Raw genomic sequence first — 20,474 nt, forward strand, 5'->3', positions numbered from 1 at the left:
GAGCTGATGAAACTGTCCATAGCTCTGATGTTAAAGAAACACTCATGCTCTTTTTTGAATATGTCATGTGTGTTGTAGAACATGCCCAACGTGAGGGACCATGATGCGTCTGTCTACCTCCGCCTCCAAGGTGATGCGTTGTCCGTGGGAGGCTACGAGCAGAACCCAATTTTTTGGGACGAGGTAAGTGTCTTCCAGGAGACTGGAATGCTTCTTCTTTAAATGTATTGGGTTATTGGGTGTGATGTGTGAATGAGCGCAGATTTCTAATTTCAGCCTTCGTGTGGGAGTTTTTTAGCCTTCCAGTTTCTGTCACAGTAGCAGTATGAAAGTTTCTTTTTCCAAGCATTTGAATCTGCAGCAATGCATCGTGACAAGGACTGGCCCAAACAAGAGAGAATACTTTACAGGTTTAGAATACTCGTTGGTATTCCCTGCGGTTCAAAGTGTCCAATAGGTGGCTGTGAAGTCATGCTGAAGCTCAGCGCTGTATGTTGCTGTGGAAGCCATGAAGGTAGACCTCTTGCTCAGATATCAGCTTTTATGAGTCATGTAGATGCTAAAGGTGTGAAAAACGTTTCATCACCATCATAGTTTTAGTAGTAATTAGTTACTTTTATTGGTTTTATTGAGGTATTTTATCTGGCTAGCTTTCTGTTTTTAATTCAGAAAGCAGCAGCGAGATCAAGCTCCCTCATAGCCAAGCTGCAGAGAGTGAAGCAGGTAACTTAGGAGCTTCTAGATCTACAGGCCCATCTAAATGCAAGAAAGTTTATCCTGGAAGCGAGAGCCGCAGCCAGTAGTATCCATCTGCAAAGCTGCAGTACGCACCTTTTAGTCCTAGCATTTGCAGCTCCCTGCACCTCTGTTTAGGAACTGTAGCTGCACTTTCGGCTCTCATGAGTACAGGAGTAAACGGCAGACTGAATTTCTGCTACATTCTTATTAGATGATAGAAACCATTTTTACCAGAGATACCATTTGTATTCATAGTAAAATGTCTGGTTAATGTCTAGTAAAATGTCTAAGGTATATTTTGATGCAGGGCTGCCAATCAGCATGCAAAGGTGTAAATCATTAGTGATTACACAGCCAATCTCTGTGGCTCGACCACACCCCAAACGTCCTTTTATTTCAAGATCACTTATGCTGAATGTCAAATGGCTCCATAGTTCCTATGTAGTGCATACATAGGTCTTAAAATAATGACGCTGGCACCCAAACAGTGCATAATATGTCTAACAAACACCATTTGAGATTTAGCCACACATGCACAATTCTTTATAGATAGTGTGCAATTTTTGTGTAGAAGTCCAAATTTCATAACTCACGTACTGCACTATGTAGAGAGTAAGGTGCCATTTGGAACCATACGCTGCAAACACACAATGCACAAATGCACAATCCAATAACTTCAGAAAATCTGATTTTGTCCGTAATCTGATTGTGTTCACATGCAGTTGAGTAATCAGGTTATATGAAACTGCAGGTCTACATGAGTAAGATTTCTGCTTTGAAATCGGCCAATAAACTTGCAGAAGATGACATGACGTAAATGTATTGTAAAACTCAAACTTCATGACTTCAAAAATTGCGCCGCTTTACCTGAAAATATGAACAAACATCATCTAGAATATGTAGAATATTGAACTCCATTACGTCAAGCATGTTTTTGGTTTCAGTGTTTCTCCAAATGTGTCTGTGTCTTGTATAAGCACTGCTTGCTTATTCCTGGTAAAGCTGTCTGTTTCACACATGCAGAGACTGAGAAATACGAAAGAAATCAGAGTAAGAGTTTACATGCACTACGAAATCTGGTTACAGAGCTAAAATCCAGCTCTCTTTGTCAGATTTTTAAATTGTTTTTCTAGAACTTACTCCAAGATAAGAAATCAGAGTAAGCTGTTTACATGACCGTTTGAAAAATCGGATAACTGCAGAAATCTGAATATGATCAGATCAGTATGTAAACGCACTCATTGTCAAAATGTTATCTGCTTTCTTTCAACGTTGTTAGTGTTGTCAAAAAAGTGGTACTGTTCATGTTGTCTCAAGAAGGTAGTTAAAACCTCATAAAGTAACATTGCCATGTGATATTATGACTCAATGCCATGGAGTTCTATGCACAACATAATGGAACCTATGGAGGATTCTAGGAGATTGTGATAATGTACCAACAATGTTGCCACCATGTTGTCACAACTTCCTAGAATGTTATTAGATAACGTTGTCACAACTTTCTAAGGAATTAGTGTGTGTGTGTGTGTGTGTGTGTGTGTGTGTGTGTGTGTGTGTGTGTGTGGTAGGTAGGCACCAGAACAATGGGTTGTCACAACGTTGTCACTTTGTAACTGTAACTGTTTTTAAAACTCTCAACCACTATGTAACATCATACACAGAGCTCAGAAAGTGTGGCTCTGCAGCTAGACCCTTCTCACAGTAGTGCCGGCGTTTTCCTCCTCATTCACTGTATTGCTGTTTTTGCATATTTCAGGACACTCATTCATTGAGAGTGATTTCTTTCTGAGGCATCTTCGCTCTTTTAACTTGGCTGTGCAGAAAGCGATTCCAGTTATTGTTCTCTGAGTGACATGGATGCTTAAACTAAACCAGCTGAAATTAGTTTATTTTGTAATATTTTCTATTTAAAGGTCTTTGCTGATTAATTGTGTTGTAGTTCAGGCTATGATTGATTTTTTTTTTTCACAAAATAAACAATACATCTAAATACTAAATGTAGAATGGAATAACAATGTATCAAATGAATACTTGAGTATTTAAATAATTCAGGACAGCCCCAATTTTGACATCAAGAAGATGGAACAATGGACATTGTATTTGTTATGCTGGCTAATTTATGCGTATTGTTTGAACACAAAGGATAGCAAACAATCAACACCACCCTCTAGTGTGTTGACCTCCTACTCTACACTCCTCCCTCCTCCGTGCACTAATCTCATTAGTAAGGTGTGCACACAGTCATCATTTTGCTTCATTTTTCTCAGAATGTCACTGGAATATCAAATCATAAACCTGGTATTGTCAGTCAAATCAAATTGAGGACTGGGTGTATCGTTAACCCTTTATTGTAGTGTGTACTTGTGTATGCAAAAGTTTGGGCACCCCTAATCAAAGAGTGTTCAGGTTTTTGTGTGTGTGTGTGTGTGTGTGTGTGTAACGATTTGCGGTGTGGTTTTTGCCTGTTATGTTTTCATCCCTAGTTTCTCAGGCCACTTAATTAACCTCTATGCAGTGATGTGTGGGTGTGTGTGCGTATGCATTTGTGTTGGTGAACAGAGCACACACACACAGACTCGGATCCATCTGCAGAGTGCATTGTGTGTGGGTGGGTATGCGTGTCTATGATTACACTCATAACACTCTGTTCAAACTAACATCTGTGTCACCCACAATCACATCACACCATTCTCACACTCAACTTTCTCTCTCCCTCTCCCTCTCTCCCTCTCTCTCTCTCTCTCTCTCTCTCTCTTTCTCATCCTCATTGTCTCAGTCTCTCTGCATTTTATTGATGGCTGTCTTTCTTTTTTTTCTCCCTTATCCTTTTCTTTCTCTTTCTTTGTCTCTCCTTCCCTCTGTTTCTTTCTTTTCTTTCCCACTCTCTCTCCTCCTTTCTTTCCTATTCCATCTATTTCTCACTCTTATTCTCTCTCTCTCTCTCTCTCTCTCTCTCTCTCTCTCTCTCTCACTCTCTCTATATCTCTCTCTCTCTCTCTCTATATATCTCTTTCTTGCTTACTTGCGTGCTTTCTCTGTCTCCTTCTTTCCCTTTCTCATTCTTTCTGTCTGTCTGTCTTTGTCTCTTTTCTTTCGAGTGCTCTCTTTCTGTGGGTGTGTGTTTGGGTGGGTGGGGATACTAAGTAAAACTTTTGTGCTCATTTAACTTTCCACTCCAGAAGGCTCTGGCTGTAGCAGAAACAATTTACAGCCCCTGTTTCAGGATAAAAAAAACAAAGCAGTGGCAGTTCGATAGTTTGGGTGCAATGTGAGTGTTTATAAATAATGGCGCTGTCCTGCTCTGCCCAGCCAGGTGAGCCTTCTAATGAGACAGGACAGGGAAGGTCGGCATGGCAACAGCACCTGCAGACCATCCAGGAGTTTATTTTTAAATCTGAGCACATACTGTGCCCACACACTGTCCACACGCACTCTCCTCTCACACACTGTTGCATACTGTCCACTCACACTGCCTCCCCCTGTACTGTCCAAATGCTGCCCCCACTATCCAAACATTGCCCCCTCACTCTGTGGCTTCCTACAGTACAAATGCTCAGACTGTCCTTCATTCTGTCTCTTCATATTTATCCAAATGCTATTCCCTGGACTGTTCTGCGCGTTGCCTGGATTGCCCATATATTGTCCCCTCACACCATGTGCACATGGTCCCCACATGCTTTCTTTGCCTTCTGACCAAACACTGTTCATCCAAGCTGCCTCTACACACTGTCCCAACTGTCTATTTGATGTGCCATCACACTTGTATTGTTTCCTCACACTTTTCAAAAGCTGTCCCCTCACACTTCTCCATAACACTGTTTGCTTTTACTCTTCCCCCAACTGCCTCAATGTCTCTTTAGTCTCCTCAAATCTTTCCTTCACACTGTCCCTTATTACTGTCTCTTTACTCTTTCACTCTTTACTGCTTGCAAACTGTTTCATTCACTAACTGTTCTTTTCTCTTTGACTGTGTTTCTTTCCCTCCACCTTTGAGCATTACTTGTTACTTTTCATACTTGACCCAGAAAGCTTACCTTTGGGTGTGTGTTTAACAGGCATCCATAACCTATTAAACACTGCACAGCGGGGCTCTCTTTTCTTTTGTGTGCCGCTGTGCGTGCATGGACTGGACTGACTTATGCTGCCTAGCACATAAAGAAACTGTTTGACTGACTTTACATCAGATGTAGCCCAGCCTGTGCTTTGAGGTCCTTATTCAGTAATAATGTATACATCTCTGTCTCTGTGGGAATCCCACCAAGACTTGAATAAATCTATGATCGGTGATTCAGAGCATATTATAGTAAGGCTGCTATTGTGTTTTGGTCATGCAGGTGTCGGATAAGTTTGCCTTTAGCCTCTTTAATCTGGATTGGGATGTCTTCATGCAGCACATTGAGGGGGCCATCAACAGAGTACCTGCACTGGAGCAGACTGGGATCAAATCCACTGTCTGCGGACCAGGTAAACATATTTACAAACACATTTTAAGTATTTTATGTTATTACAGTCAATTGAAAAATATGTACATATAAAGGGAGTCCAGTATACTTCATTAGTCCATAATTAGATCAATAAAGTCCTCATAGAGTGTTTGCAAACAAACATTAACCCCTTATTGTTTTATTACACACTTCTGTAACCTAAGCATAGCTCAGCCAGTTTGCATTGAAGTCCCTGATGATACTGCATAATAAGCCTTAGTATGTAATACTAAGTTTAAGGATTTAAAGGGCTCTTATCATGAACAAACAAAAAAAAACACATTCCTCCCTTTTTCTAAATAAAAGTTTGCTATAGCATGTAAACATATGGTCCGTATATAGAAAGTAAGCTGCAAAAGCCTATTTTGAATTTGTTTTTGTGATGTCTTGAAAACCAATACATTTACACACATCTATATATTCAGCTTGCAGCAGTTTAGCCCCACAGCTTCACATTGAAGTCTTAAAGAGTGTTTGAAGGTGCAGTAACAAAAAACAGTCTGTTTAATTCTAAGGGATAATGAGAGGATGGGAAATGGTCTCATAAAAATGAGTTATTGCTGTTTTTGGTATAGAAATCTACACAAATGTTATAAGTGGGGGAAAATACAATGCTAGAAAAATGTAAGATAAGAGCCCTTTAATACTTCACTGACTGTAATTGTACAAGTACAGATGATCTTTAACAATATGTTCACAGTGTTCACAAACACAAAATCAAAGACTCATGTATAAATGGCCATTTAATCTTAGGCGTTTGTAAACACTGACATTTGCGGGCAGACAATTTTGAGCATGTAAACGTATATTTAATCACAGCCGTTTACTGCATGCTGACCTTTACAAAATGCAAATTCTTACACACAACATTTTTCTAACTGACAGCCAGATGTTTGCATATCATCTCACAACAATAGAATATCAAGCTGTTGAATTACTTTGCTCAGTCTGGTTTGGTCACCTATGCTGTAACCCTTTGAGCGCTGCAATCACTTTCTCTCTCCCTGTGCAATATAACAGCTGACTGGTTCTTTGGCCTGCTGGTCATGTCATCATTCTAGGGCTGAAAAAGTTATGAGTTGACAATGATAATGAATATGGAAAAAAAGTTTACTTTAAGACAAAGCCCTTCATAATGTTATAAAGTTTCTTGTACACACTTCTGTGCTGGTAAAGACCCCTGTGCTCTAAAATGTGCTTTTTATATATATATATATATATATATATATATATATATACATTTTTAAAACTTTTTGAGTGGCCTAATTTGATTATATGGACTAATGTTTGTATTAGTTGTTATCACAGCCCAGATTACAAATTTTTCCATTGGAAGCACAGGCTTCTTCTCCTTCTCCTTCTCCTTCTCTTTCTCCTTCTCTTTCTCCTTCTTCTTCTTCTTCTTCTTCTCCTCTTCCTCCTCCTCCTCCTCCTCCTCCTTTCGGCTGCTCCCTTTAGGGGTCGCCACAGCGGATCATCTGCCTCCATCTTGCCCTATCCACTGCCTCCTCTACTTTTACACCAACCATCTCCATGTCCACCATCACTACATCCATAAACCTTCTCTGAGGTCTACCTCTTCTCCTTCTACCCGGCAGCTCCATCTCCAACATTCTTTGACCAATATATCCACTATTCCTCCTCAACACATGTCCAAACCATCTCAACCTGGCCTCTCTGGCTTTATCTCCAAACTGCTCCACCTTCACTGTCCCTCTGATCTGCTCATTTCTAATCTTGTCCATCCTTGTCACTCCCAACGAAAATCTCAGCATCTTCATCTCCGCGACCTCCAGCTCAGCCTCCTGTCTTTTAGACAGAGCCACAGTCTCCAAACCATACATCATAGCAGGACGCACTGCTGTCTTGTAAACCTTCCCTTTCACTCTTGCTGCTATCCTTCTGTCACACATCAGCCCTGACACCCGTCTCCACCCACTCCATCCTGCCTGCACCCTCTTCTTCACCTCTTTTCTACACTGTGCATTGCTCTGGATTGTTGACCCAAGATATTTGAAGTCATCCACCTTTACGACCTCTACTCCTTGCATCTTCACCTTTCCACCTGCCTCCCTCTCATTCACACACATGTATTCCGTCTTGTCTCTACTGACCTTCATTCCTCTCCTCTCCAGTGCAAACCTCCACCTCTCCAGATTCTCTTCCACCTGCTCTCTACTCTCACCACAGATTACAATGTCATCTGCAAACATCATGGTCCATGGAGCCTCCTGCCTGACCTCATCTATCAACCTTTCCATCACCATTGCAAACAAGAAGGGGCTCAAAGCTGATCCCTGATGTAACCCTACCTTCACCTTGAAAACATTTGTCACTCCAACTGCACACCTCACCACTGTCTCACTATCCTCATACATGTCCTGCACCACCCTAACATACTTTTCAGCTACACCTGACTTTCTCATACAGTACCGCAGTTCCTGTCTTGGCACCCTATCATATGCCTTCTCTAGATCCACAAAGACACAATGTAGCTCCTTCTGACCTTCTCTGTACTTCTCTACCAACACACTCAATGCAAAAACTGCATGCTGTGATACTCTTTCTGGGCATGAAACCAAACTGCTGCTCACTGATCTGAACCTCTCGCCTTAGCCTTGCTTCAACAACTCTTTCCCATACCTTCATGGTGTGGCTCATCAACTTTATACCTCTAGCACAGGCTTTTTCACTACATTTGAAAAAAGCAATTAATGGGGTGCTACATTGCAGCTTAGTTTTGTATATTATGAATTCTTAGCATGCACCAGTTCACAGCAACATGGCTTAATTCCTGCTAAATCATCACTGATTCAAATTTAGAGAATGAAGACTCCAGTTTGAAAGAGTAAACATGTTGCTCAAGCTACTTTTACTCCACGTTTGACCATGTTCACTAGAAGCTACCATTAGCCTAGCTTGAAAGCCTGAGCTTTATACACAACCATGTAAGTTCATTCCAGCTCACTGACTCAAGTTTAAAGAATAAAAACACAAATCTGAATGAGTAAACCTGTGTATCTGTGTGTGGAGCTGTTAGCCTAACTTTTATTCCATGCTTGAACACATTAACTTGAAACTAGCATTCACCTAGCTTGAAAGCCTAAGCTTTACACACAACCATGGAACTTCATTCTGGCACATTGAAGCCTCTCTGACTCAAGTTTAGAGAATAAAGACTTATATCTGAATAAGTAAACGTGTTTTTGTACATGGAGCTGTTACCTTAAACTACTTTTAATTCCACATTAGCTAAGGCTTAGCAGCAGCCTAGCAAGTAAGCCAAAACAGCTTTACACTCAACGACACAGGTTCATTGAGGCTCATTGAAGCCTTACTGATGCTTGTTTAGACTCCAGTCTGAGTAGATAAACCTGTGTTTTTATGATTCCAGCTTTTAGCTTAAGCTACTGTTAACATATATCCTTGTGGCTGTGCCACAAGAAGGCTAAACCACTAGCAATTTCATAAAATACTGTGTGGGTCACCCCAAGAAAGACCTGTTGGACATTTATACTGAGGGTGTTTGGTGTGATTTGTAAAAAGGGCTTAATGGCCTTATGCAGGGTTGGAATAACTACTGAAAAAGTAGTAGTTAGCCGCTTTGTAGCAACCTTCCCAAAATTTGTAGAACCTACAATTAAGCTACTTTTCCCAAAAGAGTAGTGGCTACTTTTTAGCTACTTTTTGAAAAGTAGTGCACATTTTAGCTACTTTAAGAGCACGATTGTCAAAGTTTGTGAATGTCCACCTGACACACCTAACAAGCTCAAATGATAGTGTGAACAAGACGCTGCATTTAATGATGTGCCAGAAAGAAACACACAATTGAAAAATTGCAAATATACAAGATCACCAAAAAGTGTAACCAACAATCAAACTCACTCACCCAAAGGCGTGATATCCAACAAAAATTACGACTAAAGGCAAAGCCAGTCATTTATGACGTTGTCAAATAAAACTGGTCCAATTTAAACATTTCAGCAAGATACACCAATCAAAGGTAAAAGGGGGCTAATAAAGTATGCAGAAAAACAGGCAGACTACAGTCTGCAATTGTAGAACTACAGAGTGCACCTATATAGTAAGTGGAGCTGATAAAATGGACAATGAGTGTAGAAACAGGAGTTGGTCATAATGTTATGTCTGATTTGAACAGACATGACATTCAGAGTCTTTGTTAAACTTCAGCAACACTTTAGCCTCAAGATCCTCATCAGTGACCCTGGCTCTGTTTTGGGTGAGAATCAGGCCTGAATAATCTCTCCACTGCTGCAGAGCTGCTGCAGCTCCACAGCAGAACTAGATTTCTAGGTAAAATAAAATAATAATTCTCCTTTGCTGTAAAATGGTTCTAACATAGTTTTCGCAATAAATGGTCTTAAACGCTGGAGCTAACGCATATCTGCTAATTCACCAACCTTTAAAGCTGATTACTGCCGTGCAGACTGTTGGACACACAGCAACACAGAGAACAAACAGCAAAGAAAAAGAAGACGAACATCGATAATTTGGAGATGAATGGACTTATTTACATTTATAAATCACTCTGGTTTACTGATACATTTAATCTGCAGCAACTTGCAAAACTGAAGTCACTTCTCTTTCGAATTTGCAAAGCTAAAGTCAGTTTCTTGTTCTTCAGCTTCTTGTTTGAATTTTTGTTCCAACTTAAATGGTGCAGCAGTTACGTTCTGGCACCTCAGGCATCATTAAAGGTGGAACGGGAAAATTAGAACAAGATGTGAGAAGAAATGTTATAGCTGAGCTAAAGCTTAAAGTAGAGCAAAGTATGTCTGTGTTATTTATATTATATCTTTAGCCTATACTAGAATATTGTCATGTACTGAGACATATTTTATAACCAAGATGGTAAAGTGGACATAAACTGTTGTGGCTCTCAAGGTGGTTTGATTTTTGCTGAAAGGACAAAATGGCTCTTCTCAACAGTTGCTGACCCCTGGTATAGGGGATGACAGCTTCCAGTGTTTCATTGTCTACTGTTCCACTTGTCACAGAGTCAAAATTTTAAATGATGTTGCAGTGTTGGGCTGAAAGGAAAAGAAACCACCGTGCACAGAGTGGTTCGATTAGTCATTTAATTGAATGGTAGTTGGTTTTAAAAAAAAAAAAGACGAATCAGTTATAAAAGTAACTGTTAGTGGATTGGCTGCTCAGGCCCTGGATGTGGTTCTAGCACTGCTAGACCTGTTGGTCCTAGGCTGCCTCTAATAGGAGCTGACAGGTGTGAAATGCTGCTCTCACAGTGCAGCGGCTGCAGGTCACACCCACGCACTGCTCTCGGGCCAGCAGAGCACTGCTCCTGCTATTACACTAAATCAATGTTACTGAAGGGTGATGATCCCTTGTGCCTTTGTTTTTGTGAGGGGAGATTATGAAGGAATGTTTCAGCTTTGGTGTGTGCTGACTGTCCTCACCTGCTGAGGTGTAGAAGAGTGAATCACTGTAGTTGTTTGTATACTATATTAACCAGGGTGTTTGTGAGTGGTAATGCAATGGAGAGGTTCGACATGCTGCAGGTGATAATTTAAAGGAATAGTTTGACCAAACCCCCTATGGTACCAGCAGTAGACCATCAGCCAAGTCATGTTTGGTGTGTGAAGTTCATTTCTTTTATTTTGCACTGGAGCTACGAGGCCAAAGAAACTAATGAGTAATGGAAGCTTACACCAACTAATTTACATACAGTGTCAGAAACAATATAAGCAAGTCTGTTAGAGATTATGTAACCATTAAATGTGGTTTGGGGCAAGTGTGGGATGATTTAGTTGTGCAGTTTTTAGAAATTTAAATTTTAGAAGTTTGAATATGGTAAAATTATTGCCAGAGTAAAAAATACAAAGTTAATTCAAATGAAAATCTAAAAAGATGTAGGAGAATTGTGATGAAAAAAAAAAAAAAAATTTAAAAGAGAAGAAATTAAATTAATTCATTCATTTGTTTATCATCTTTAACCATTTTAATCCAGATAGGATCGTGGTAGCAGAGAATCTCAGACAACAGTATCCCCCCATAACTTCCTCCAGCTCATTTCAGGGGGCCCTGAGTCGCTCCCAGGACAGATATAATCTCTCCAGCGAGTCCTAGGACAGCCCCAAGGTCTCGTCCCAGTAGGCTGTGCCTTGTAAACCCCCACTGGGAGGCGTCCAAGGGGCATCTTGATCAGAGGCTAGGGTGACAACCTGTCCCACTTTACGTTGTACTGTATAGCAGTTTTACCCTTTGTCCCGCATCACACAAATTGAGCATTCTGTCCAGTTTTTTCATTCGACCCTACCTAATTGAAAATAAAAATACAGACACGTCTGTGGATAGGCTTACTCTTGACTTTTGCACAATAGTTCAGAGGAGAGTAGTAGAAGTGATAGTCGACAGGCTGAAGTTCTATGTCAATCAAGCTGTTGACACGCGCCTGAACGCCTCCTCAACATTGTCAACAATCTCAATTTTGAGAGCACGCTGTTTGGTCAGGTTAGGCAGCCATGGCCGGTGCGGCCACGAAAAGGGAAGATGCAGTTTCAGTAGTACTCTTGGTTTTCTGTTGGGCATCATGGAGAATATGATGTGAAGCAACATGGTGCATGTGAGTCTCACAGGAAAAGAGCACAACAACAAGAAACATGCAAATTGATGCAATCGTTTTTCATTAAACCAAATGACCCCCAGCTTGATAACATTTCTGCAGCAGAAGTGATGAGCATTTATCATGCAGTACAACATACTCATTCATATCGCTCTACCAACTGCAATAACAAATTACCCCTAGTCATTTTTCCAGACTCTGAGATAGCAAAGAAAATGTCGTGTGGCCACACCAAAGCAGCATCCACCGTACCTGATGTTCAAATCAAATCAAATTTATTTGTATAGCGCTTTTTACAACTGATGTTGTTACAACGCAGCTTCACAGAATTCCAGAAAAGACAAAGTTTTAACAAGAATGCAAAACCCCCAGGTGAGCAAGCCAGGGGTAACAGTGGCAAGGAAAAACTCCCTCATAGCTGAGGAAGAAACCTTGGGAGGAACCAAGGGGGGACCTATTCTCCTCTGGTCATGATGTTCATGCTCTGGTCTCAGTGGAAAAATTTATACAAGAACTGATATCACCTATGCTTGTGGGTGGAACGCACACACCGTTATTTTCAGTGGCATCAGATGCTTCCAACCACGGCAGCACCAAACTTTTCCCACTGGCAGTGATATACTGGATCCCAGAGCTTTGGATAAAGAACAGGGTTGTTGATTTTTTTTCGAGGATAGCACAGAGACGTCAATCAATTCACCACCAGATAACAAATAAACTTAAAGAGAATGTTCTACGACTGGAGATGATCTCTGCTTACACTGCTGAAAACGCTAGTGTGAATTATGGAAAGTACAAATCTCTATCAAAAGCTGAAGGCAGATAATGCTGACATTTTAAGGCTAACTGTATGGCTCATATTGTGCATAATTGTGCAAAATATGCTGGAGACAGACTGGACATAGACATTGAATGTACAACTAACAAGATTTGCAGTCACTTCTCATCATATGCGAAGCACACTGAAGAACTGAAATCATTGTTTGAATTTGTGGATCAAGACTATCATGCTGTCCTGAGGCATGTACCTACAAGATGGCTAAGTATATGGCCTGCTGTCTCAAGGCTTCATGTCAGCTGGCCTGCATTTAAGGCCTACTTTCTGTCACTAGGAGAGGAACATTGTCCAAAGGTGCTATGGAAGCTATTTAAAAATGATCAACACAGTGATGGGCACCCTCTTGAGTTACAGGCCTTTCTGTCCTTCCTTCATAATGCACTGAAGATATTCCATGATGTTATTCTGCTGTTGTAGGGAGATGATGTCTGTCTGCGAGTTATATGACATTCTCTCCACAAAGCTCCGGCAGCGACAGGCAGATTCCTTTTTTGGAGTTGAGACCAGTGCACTTCTCCAACAGTTTCCAGACTGTGAAGCGACAGCAATCAAGCAGGACTTCTCTAATTTCTACAGGACTTCACTCAGCTACCTTGAAAAATGGTATAACTTCTCAGACAGCAACTTTCACAAGCATGTAGCAGTATTGGGCCTTAAGAGTGAATTCACATTCTCCCACCTGTGTGATGTGGTGGAGATCCTCCAGATGAGGGATAAACTAAACATGGATGAACTCTATGAAGAGTACTGTGTGACTTTGCCACGCCACCAGGAGGTTGTAAAGAGAACGGTTCCTGTTGTGAAGAAGTGACTGTACTTGGATCCTTTCTCATTAGCATCCCTGTGACAAATGCACATGTGTAAAGAATGTTTTCTCTGATGACTGCGGCATGGACTGACCACTGAAACCGGTGCTCTGTGGATCTTATCAAGAGTGAGATTCAAGTCAAGAACAACTTTGGATATAGCTGCATGGAGTTCTACAGCTATGCATTGAAAGAGGAAACCCTACTGGAAGCAGTACGGTCAGACAAAGTATAAATTCAAGAAGAAGAACAATTAGGGTAACATGAACATTCTTTGTGTAAAGTTTAGTATATATATTTGTGGTCATCTTGCTACACTAGATTTTAATATTTGGTTGGTTTGCTGCTACCCATGCGTTTCAGAAAAGTGCTATCCATGGTGCTGGGAAATGCTGTTGGCTTGCTACCATCTGGATTGTGTTGACATATAGGCAAAATATGTGTGTGTTTGGTGGGAGGATTTTTTTTCTTTCTCAGATGGCCATTCTTATCAAAAAAGATTTTGGTTTACCTTATTTGCACTGAAATAGTTCAATTTTGTATAGGCTAGGCCTAATATTTTGTTGAACATAAATAAGCTAGGCCTTATATTTTTTTGTGCCTTGTATTTTAAGTTGAATTTAATAAAAACTATAAGCATACTTTTAGTTGCATAATGCCTGGTCCTTTGGACAGTTGACTAATTTGATAGTCACAATAAAGACAAGATGTTGCAAAATTTGTGTTTTGTCTTGTATAGGCCTGTGCCTTAAACTATAGCAACTTTGGTCTATCTTTTAGGTCAGGTAGTGTCTTTATCTTTTGGTCGGTGGGGTTGAAGGGCAAGAATAAATGTTTCTTGGTAAATTAGACATTATATCTTAAGCGTGAAGTTATTATATCTGTTCCACATTGTCCCACTTAAACTTGCTACTTGTCCTACATTTTGCTTTTTAAAGGTCTTACAACACAGATACAAAATAAAACATTTAAGGGCAAAAGTGTCCTACATTTCTGGAGGTGGTCACCCTATCAGAGGCCTGAACCACTTCAACTGGCTTCTCTCAATGTGGAGGAGTAGTGGCTCTGCTCTGAGCTCGTCCTGAAGGGCTAAGCTCCTCACCCTGTCAAGTGTGGCCAATCTCAGCATCCCTCGTCTTGTCAGTCATGAACAAGACCCTGAGATACAATCCCATTTCATCCTTTGCCCCTACCGCTTAGCCCTTAGCCCCTCTGTTTTACGCGTTCACGTCTAGGGTTATGGTGTCCCAGTTCTTGTTGGGATAGAGGGGTAGGACGAAGTGTTAGGGCTACATGGCCCTCCAAATGGAGGCTTTTTAGAGGTACACTCCATACGGAGTGTTATGAGAACGAAAGAAAAACCAGCAAGATGGCTACATGAGCAACCAAAGAGCCCCACAAATGTAAGTATTTTCTTGGTATAATGTAAATAATGTCTCGGTAGCTAGCTAGTTAGTCAAGAAGCTGACTAATAGCTGATTTCATCTTCGTATCACCAAGTATTAGTGGTGGGCGATAACAAATAACTGTCTTATACCCCCTCTTTGAAAGCATATGATGCCCTAAATGTAACTAAAGCCCAGCTGCGAGGTTGCTGAACTTTTCCCTTCTCTACTATCACTGAAGATGGGCTGGGTCGCCTACAGAGCACCGCTAGTAGCCTGTTAATGAAGCAATAGTTTTTATTTATTTATTTATTTATTGTTTTTGTTTTTTTTATTTTGGAGTTGTCCAGTTTTGTATGACAAGATTTCAACCACTACCCCTTATAACTCAATTCCAAGAGGTTACGATGACGCTAGAAAAACAAGAGGTAGGGATAAAAAGAAGAAATAGGATTGGGCCATTTGCTGTAAAACTGCTAACTCAGTGCTGCATAGTGAATCATTTTCATGGCAAAATCAGATTGCACACACCTTTAATGTGGTAAAACATTGTGAAATGTTTGATCCTTAAATTATAAAGTGAAGCCTCAAGGTTTACCCCCTGTGTGGACATTCATTATTGATACACAACCTTTTAGCCTGCATAATATTCTTTTTCTTAGAATGTTATTCCACGAGCAGTTTCCTATCAATCTCTCTCACTTTCTCTCCACACCCACGTACATGTTCAGATACCCATGGATACCTCTCATGGATTCCCCAGAGGGGCAGGCTCACTGTAACGACTCCGTCTCTGGTACAAGCAGAGCTTCATTGCTGCCTCATCACATTGTCCATTCATTTCTGGATCAGACAGCTTCCTCCAGTTCTCAAGAGCGAGTGATGGCGGCAGTTCTCCTGCATGCTTTCCCACAAACACACTGAAAGCTGTGTACAAACAATACACACAGCTCATAGCATGTGGTCCCTGGTGTAGTATCAGGACCGGGTTATTCAGGATTAACCTCACACTGTGGCACAGAGCTGTCTCTTAGCTGTTTAAAAAGAGAATTCATTTAGCTGCGAGGAGAAAGAAGCCTTTCATGTCTTGTGTTTTTGACTAGAACACTAATTAGGGGTGGGCAGTTTGTAATAGTGGATGGTTGAAATTCTTCCCGATGAATGAGTTTTGTCATAACAGACAAACACAGAACAAGTCATACAAACTGTGCAAATTACACTAACTTTGTCCTATTAAGCTGAGTGGCACTTTCTGTCACTAGGAGAGGAACATTGTCCAAAGGTGCTATGGAAGCTATTTAAAAAGGATCAACACAGTGATGGGCACCCTCTTGAGTTACAGGCCTGTCATAGATGTTTGTCATGTTTCAAATGAAAATGAAAACACAGCAGACCTTCAACCACCTCCTGCTGTCTAGTCTATTCCATCTCATCTAGAGTAGTTCACTTTGTTTTTGAGGTAGAGGACATAAAGGAATGGCTGGTCTTTTGGAGGTAGCCTTAACCAAATATGGACACCAGAGCAGTTGCTCTGCTACTGTTTCCTCTTGTACTGCCCAAGGAGGCCACCTGAGTTTGAGCTGCATCAGAAGATGTTGCAGTTTCATGGTCCTTGTGTGTGGACCAGCAGGCACTGAAGCTAGAATTATTATATTTTTTAAAGAATTTTCCGAATTTCAGATTTCGCTAAAAGAGCTGGAGGCTACGGTTTAACTACTGTACTTGGCTTGTGCTGTATTTGACATGATTCCACATTAAACTGGAAAACTTTAGCAGAGTGGCTCTTGTATGTGGAACTTCCCTGTAAAAATCCTAATCCAAATATTCTCTACCATCGTATCTTCATTAGATCACAGAGGGCATGCAGTGATGACCCAAAACATGACTTCCTAAAATATTGTTGGTCCTCCACATGCCATCCACACTGGTCCAACTCACAGAAGCAGGGACCTTTCAAGATCTCTAAAAGTGCCCTGTGGTATCTGGCACCAAGACTTTAGCAGCAGATCATTCTGTAAGTTCTACCAGCTTGTCTTCTTCCCACAGTGAATCCTGGTGCCGTCACTTTGGCAGGTCAATTGTGCGCATGACGTGCCCCTATAGCTCTTCTATCAGTATAGACCAAACAGGACAGCCTTTGTTGCCCTTGTGCAGTAATGAGTCTTGGATCATGGTTTGTCCCTCCTTGGACCACTGTCGACCAAGAGCACCCCACAAGCCTTACCGTTTCAAAGTTGCTCTGACCCCAATGTCTGGCCATAACGATCTGATCCTTACCAGTGTCTCTCAGGTCTTTACACCTGCACATTTCTCTTGCATCCAGTGCAATGACTGTGAGAACTTACTGTTTGCTTACCATCTATAAGCAATATATCAATATATCCTGGATGTTGGCATGCATTGTTGTTGTTATGAAATATTCAGTATCATTGGTCTCTTCTGTGAGTGGTCATGTTTTGGCTCATCGGTGTAGATTACTTGCCATCAGCTGTTTTTATACATATAAAAACAGCTGATGACAAGTAATCTACACCGATGAGCCAAAACATGATACATTATATATATATATATATATATTATAACATATAAAATATGTTTTGTTTGTAAATGTTAACATTTTCCTGAATTGGATATTTGTGTTTAGTAAATGGCACAACTGGTAGGCTGAGTCAGAGGGCAGAAATACAGTAAAATATCCCATTGCCATCAAAAATGTCAAGATATCTCCAGGCAGCCACTTTCAGGTTCAGATCTTACAGGACTAGTAGGCTCTATGTCACTGCTGCACTTTCATACCACAAGAGTGGTTGAGAGGAGCTGACTGAAGCAGCAGTCGTGGTTTTCTTGGAGTCTCTAGTGATCATGGTCTGTGTATGTGGGACTTGAGGAGGTAGAATTGTGGCAGAGAGAGTGGACCATGGAGAGAAAGAGAGAAGGAAGGATGGATGAATAAGAGATGTTTCCAGCTTTGCTGTGTTCTCTGTCCACTTTTGTGCCCTCCCTTCTGTATCTCTGAGAGCACGTGATCTGGCAGTTCTCTGTCATGTGAAAGGCATGTTGTTCATTTTATCCAGCACTACTTCTTGCTCTTCATACCAAATTTTGTAACAGGTACTGATACCAATTCAGTTTAGCATGGTCTCTGTGCTATTTGAAAGCCAACTGTGAAGAGAATAGAAGTGATAACACCTGAATTCAGGCATGTGTGATGTGTTTACTCTGTTATTTATTCCTCTTGGTATTACAATGTTGAACATTAAATCATTATATAGTAAAGATCAGTAGCACTCGCTGATATTTACATTGATTATGATTATACAATGCTGATACTAAATTCAGGATTTACAAAATACAATATACACTGCTCAAAAAAATAAAGGGAACACTCAAATAACACATCCTAGATCTGAATGAATGAAATATTATCATTGAATACTTTGTTCTGTACAAAGTTGAATGTGCTGACAACAAAATCACATAAAAAATCATCAATGGAAATCTAATTTATTAACCAGTGGAGGCCTGGATTTGGAGTCACACACAAAATTAAAGTGGAAAAACACACTACAGGCTGATCCAACTTTGATGTAATGTCCTTAAAACAAGTCAAAATGAGGCTCAGTATTGTGTGTGGCCTCCACGTGCCTGTATGACCTCCCTACAACGCCTGGGCATGCTCCTGATGAGGTGGCGGATGGTCTCCTGAGGGATCTCGTCCCAGACCTGGACTAAAGCACCCGCCAACTCCTGGACAGTCTGTGGTGCAACGTGGCGTTGGTGGATGGAGCGAGACATGATGTCCCAGATGTGCTCAATCGGATTCAGGTCTGGGGAACGGGCAGGCCAGTCCATAGCTTCAATGCCTTCATCTTGCAGGAACTGCTGACACACTCCAGCCACATGAGGTCTAGCATTGTCCTGCATTAGGAGGAACCCAGGGCCAACCGCACCAGCATATGGTCTCACAAGGGGTCTGAGGATCTCATCTCGGTACCTAATGGCAGTCAGGCTACCTCTGGTGAGCACGTGGAGGGCTGTGCGGCCCTCCAAAGAAATGCCACCCCACACCATGACTGACCCACTGCCAAACCGGTCATGCTGAAGGATGTTGCAGGCAGCAGATCGCTCTCCACGGCGTCTCAAGACTCTGTCACGTCTGTCACATGTGCTCAGTGTGAACCTGCTTTCATCTGTGAAGATCACAGGGCCAATCCTGGTGTTCTCTGGCAATGCCAAGCGTCCTGCACGGTGTTGGGCTGTGAGCACAACCCCCATCTGTGGACGTCGGGTCTTCATACCATCCTCATGGAGACGGTTTCTAACCGTTTGTGCAGACACATGCACATTTGTGGCCTGCTGGAGGTCATTGTGCAGGGCTCTGGCAGTGCTCCTCCTGTTCCTCCTTGCACAAAGGCGGAGGTAGTGGTCCTGCTGCTGGGTTGTTGCCCTCCTACGGCCTCCTCCACGACTCCTGGTAGCGCCTCCAGCCTCTGGACACTACACTGACAGACACAGCAAACCTTCTTGCCACAGCTCGCATTGATGTGCCATCCTGGATGAGCTGCACTACCTGAGCCACTTGTGTGGGTTGTAGAGTCCGTCTCATGCTGCCACGAGTGTGAAAGCACCACCAACATTCAAAAGTGACCAAAACATCAGCCAGATGTTTAGGTACTGAGAAGTGGTCTGTGGTCCCCACCTGCAGAACCACTCCTTTATTGAGTGTGTCTTGCTAATTGCCAATAATTTCCACCTGTTGTCGATTCCATTTGCACAACAGCAGTGAAATTGATTGTCAATCAGTGTTGCTTCCTAAGTGGACAGTTTGATTTCACAGAAGTTTGATTTACTTGGAGTTATATTGTGTTATTTAAGTGTTCCCTTTATTTTTTTGAGCAGTGTATAATAAGTTCTTTGTCTATGTGTGAAGTCAGTTGTTCACATACTTTGGGCCATGTAGTGTACATATCTGCCACACAGTGCACAATATTTAGAAAACGAAAATGCACAGATGGTTTGGTTTTGTACAAATATTGGTTCACTTTCTCCTGCCTTGCTCTTTCTCTCCTGGCACTGAGGCCAGGCTGGGATACTCCATTGTTAATGCAGAATAACAACCTGTGAATAAAACACTTGAGTAAACATGTGGAAGTGAGTTCACATTCAGTTCACAAAATGCATTTTTATGAGCTCTAAAATGAGCTCTTGCATTATACCTCATCTTTGCATTGTGCCTTCAGGGGAAATGCAGAAAAAACTGTTTGTGTTTTTGTATTTTAGAATCCTTCACTGCTGACCACAAGCCGCTGATGGGTGAAGCTCCTGAAGTCCGAGGCTTTTTCCTGGGTTGTGGATTCAACAGTGCAGGTAAGTCATATCACACATGCATTTATTGTATATAAATATTATCAATAAAATGAAGTAAGTAACTTTTTTTTTTTTGAAAATATTTGAAAATACAGTTATTCAGTCCTCATTTAAACGGTGTTGAAAGATAAAGGTAGTATTGTTGTGACCTCTAAAATGTGTTGTCCTTTATATAATAAAAATAACAGGAATGTAATTTCCTTATGTGGAAAAAGTAAGTACATCCATATGTATATCAAATAAGTCCAATTG

At 41.2% G+C, this 20,474-nt stretch overlaps 1 protein-coding gene across 3 annotated transcripts in view; it reads left to right on the top strand.

The window, feature by feature from the left end:
* Nucleotides 1-20,474, top strand: part of sardh (sarcosine dehydrogenase) — a 79,942-nt gene that overhangs the window by 16,796 nt on the left and 42,672 nt on the right. For all 3 annotated transcript variants that reach the window (XM_017708194.2, XM_017708195.2, XM_037547668.1), the window contains exons 7-9: nt 79-183; nt 5,073-5,202; nt 20,136-20,222. In XM_017708194.2, coding sequence (XP_017563683.2) covers nt 79-183; nt 5,073-5,202; nt 20,136-20,222 — 322 coding nt within the window. The remainder of the gene's footprint in view (nt 1-78; nt 184-5,072; nt 5,203-20,135; nt 20,223-20,474) is intronic.

The sequence above is a fragment of the Pygocentrus nattereri genome, chromosome 18 (assembly GCF_015220715.1).
Source record: "Pygocentrus nattereri isolate fPygNat1 chromosome 18, fPygNat1.pri, whole genome shotgun sequence".
Lineage (NCBI taxonomy): Eukaryota > Metazoa > Chordata > Actinopteri > Characiformes > Serrasalmidae > Pygocentrus > Pygocentrus nattereri.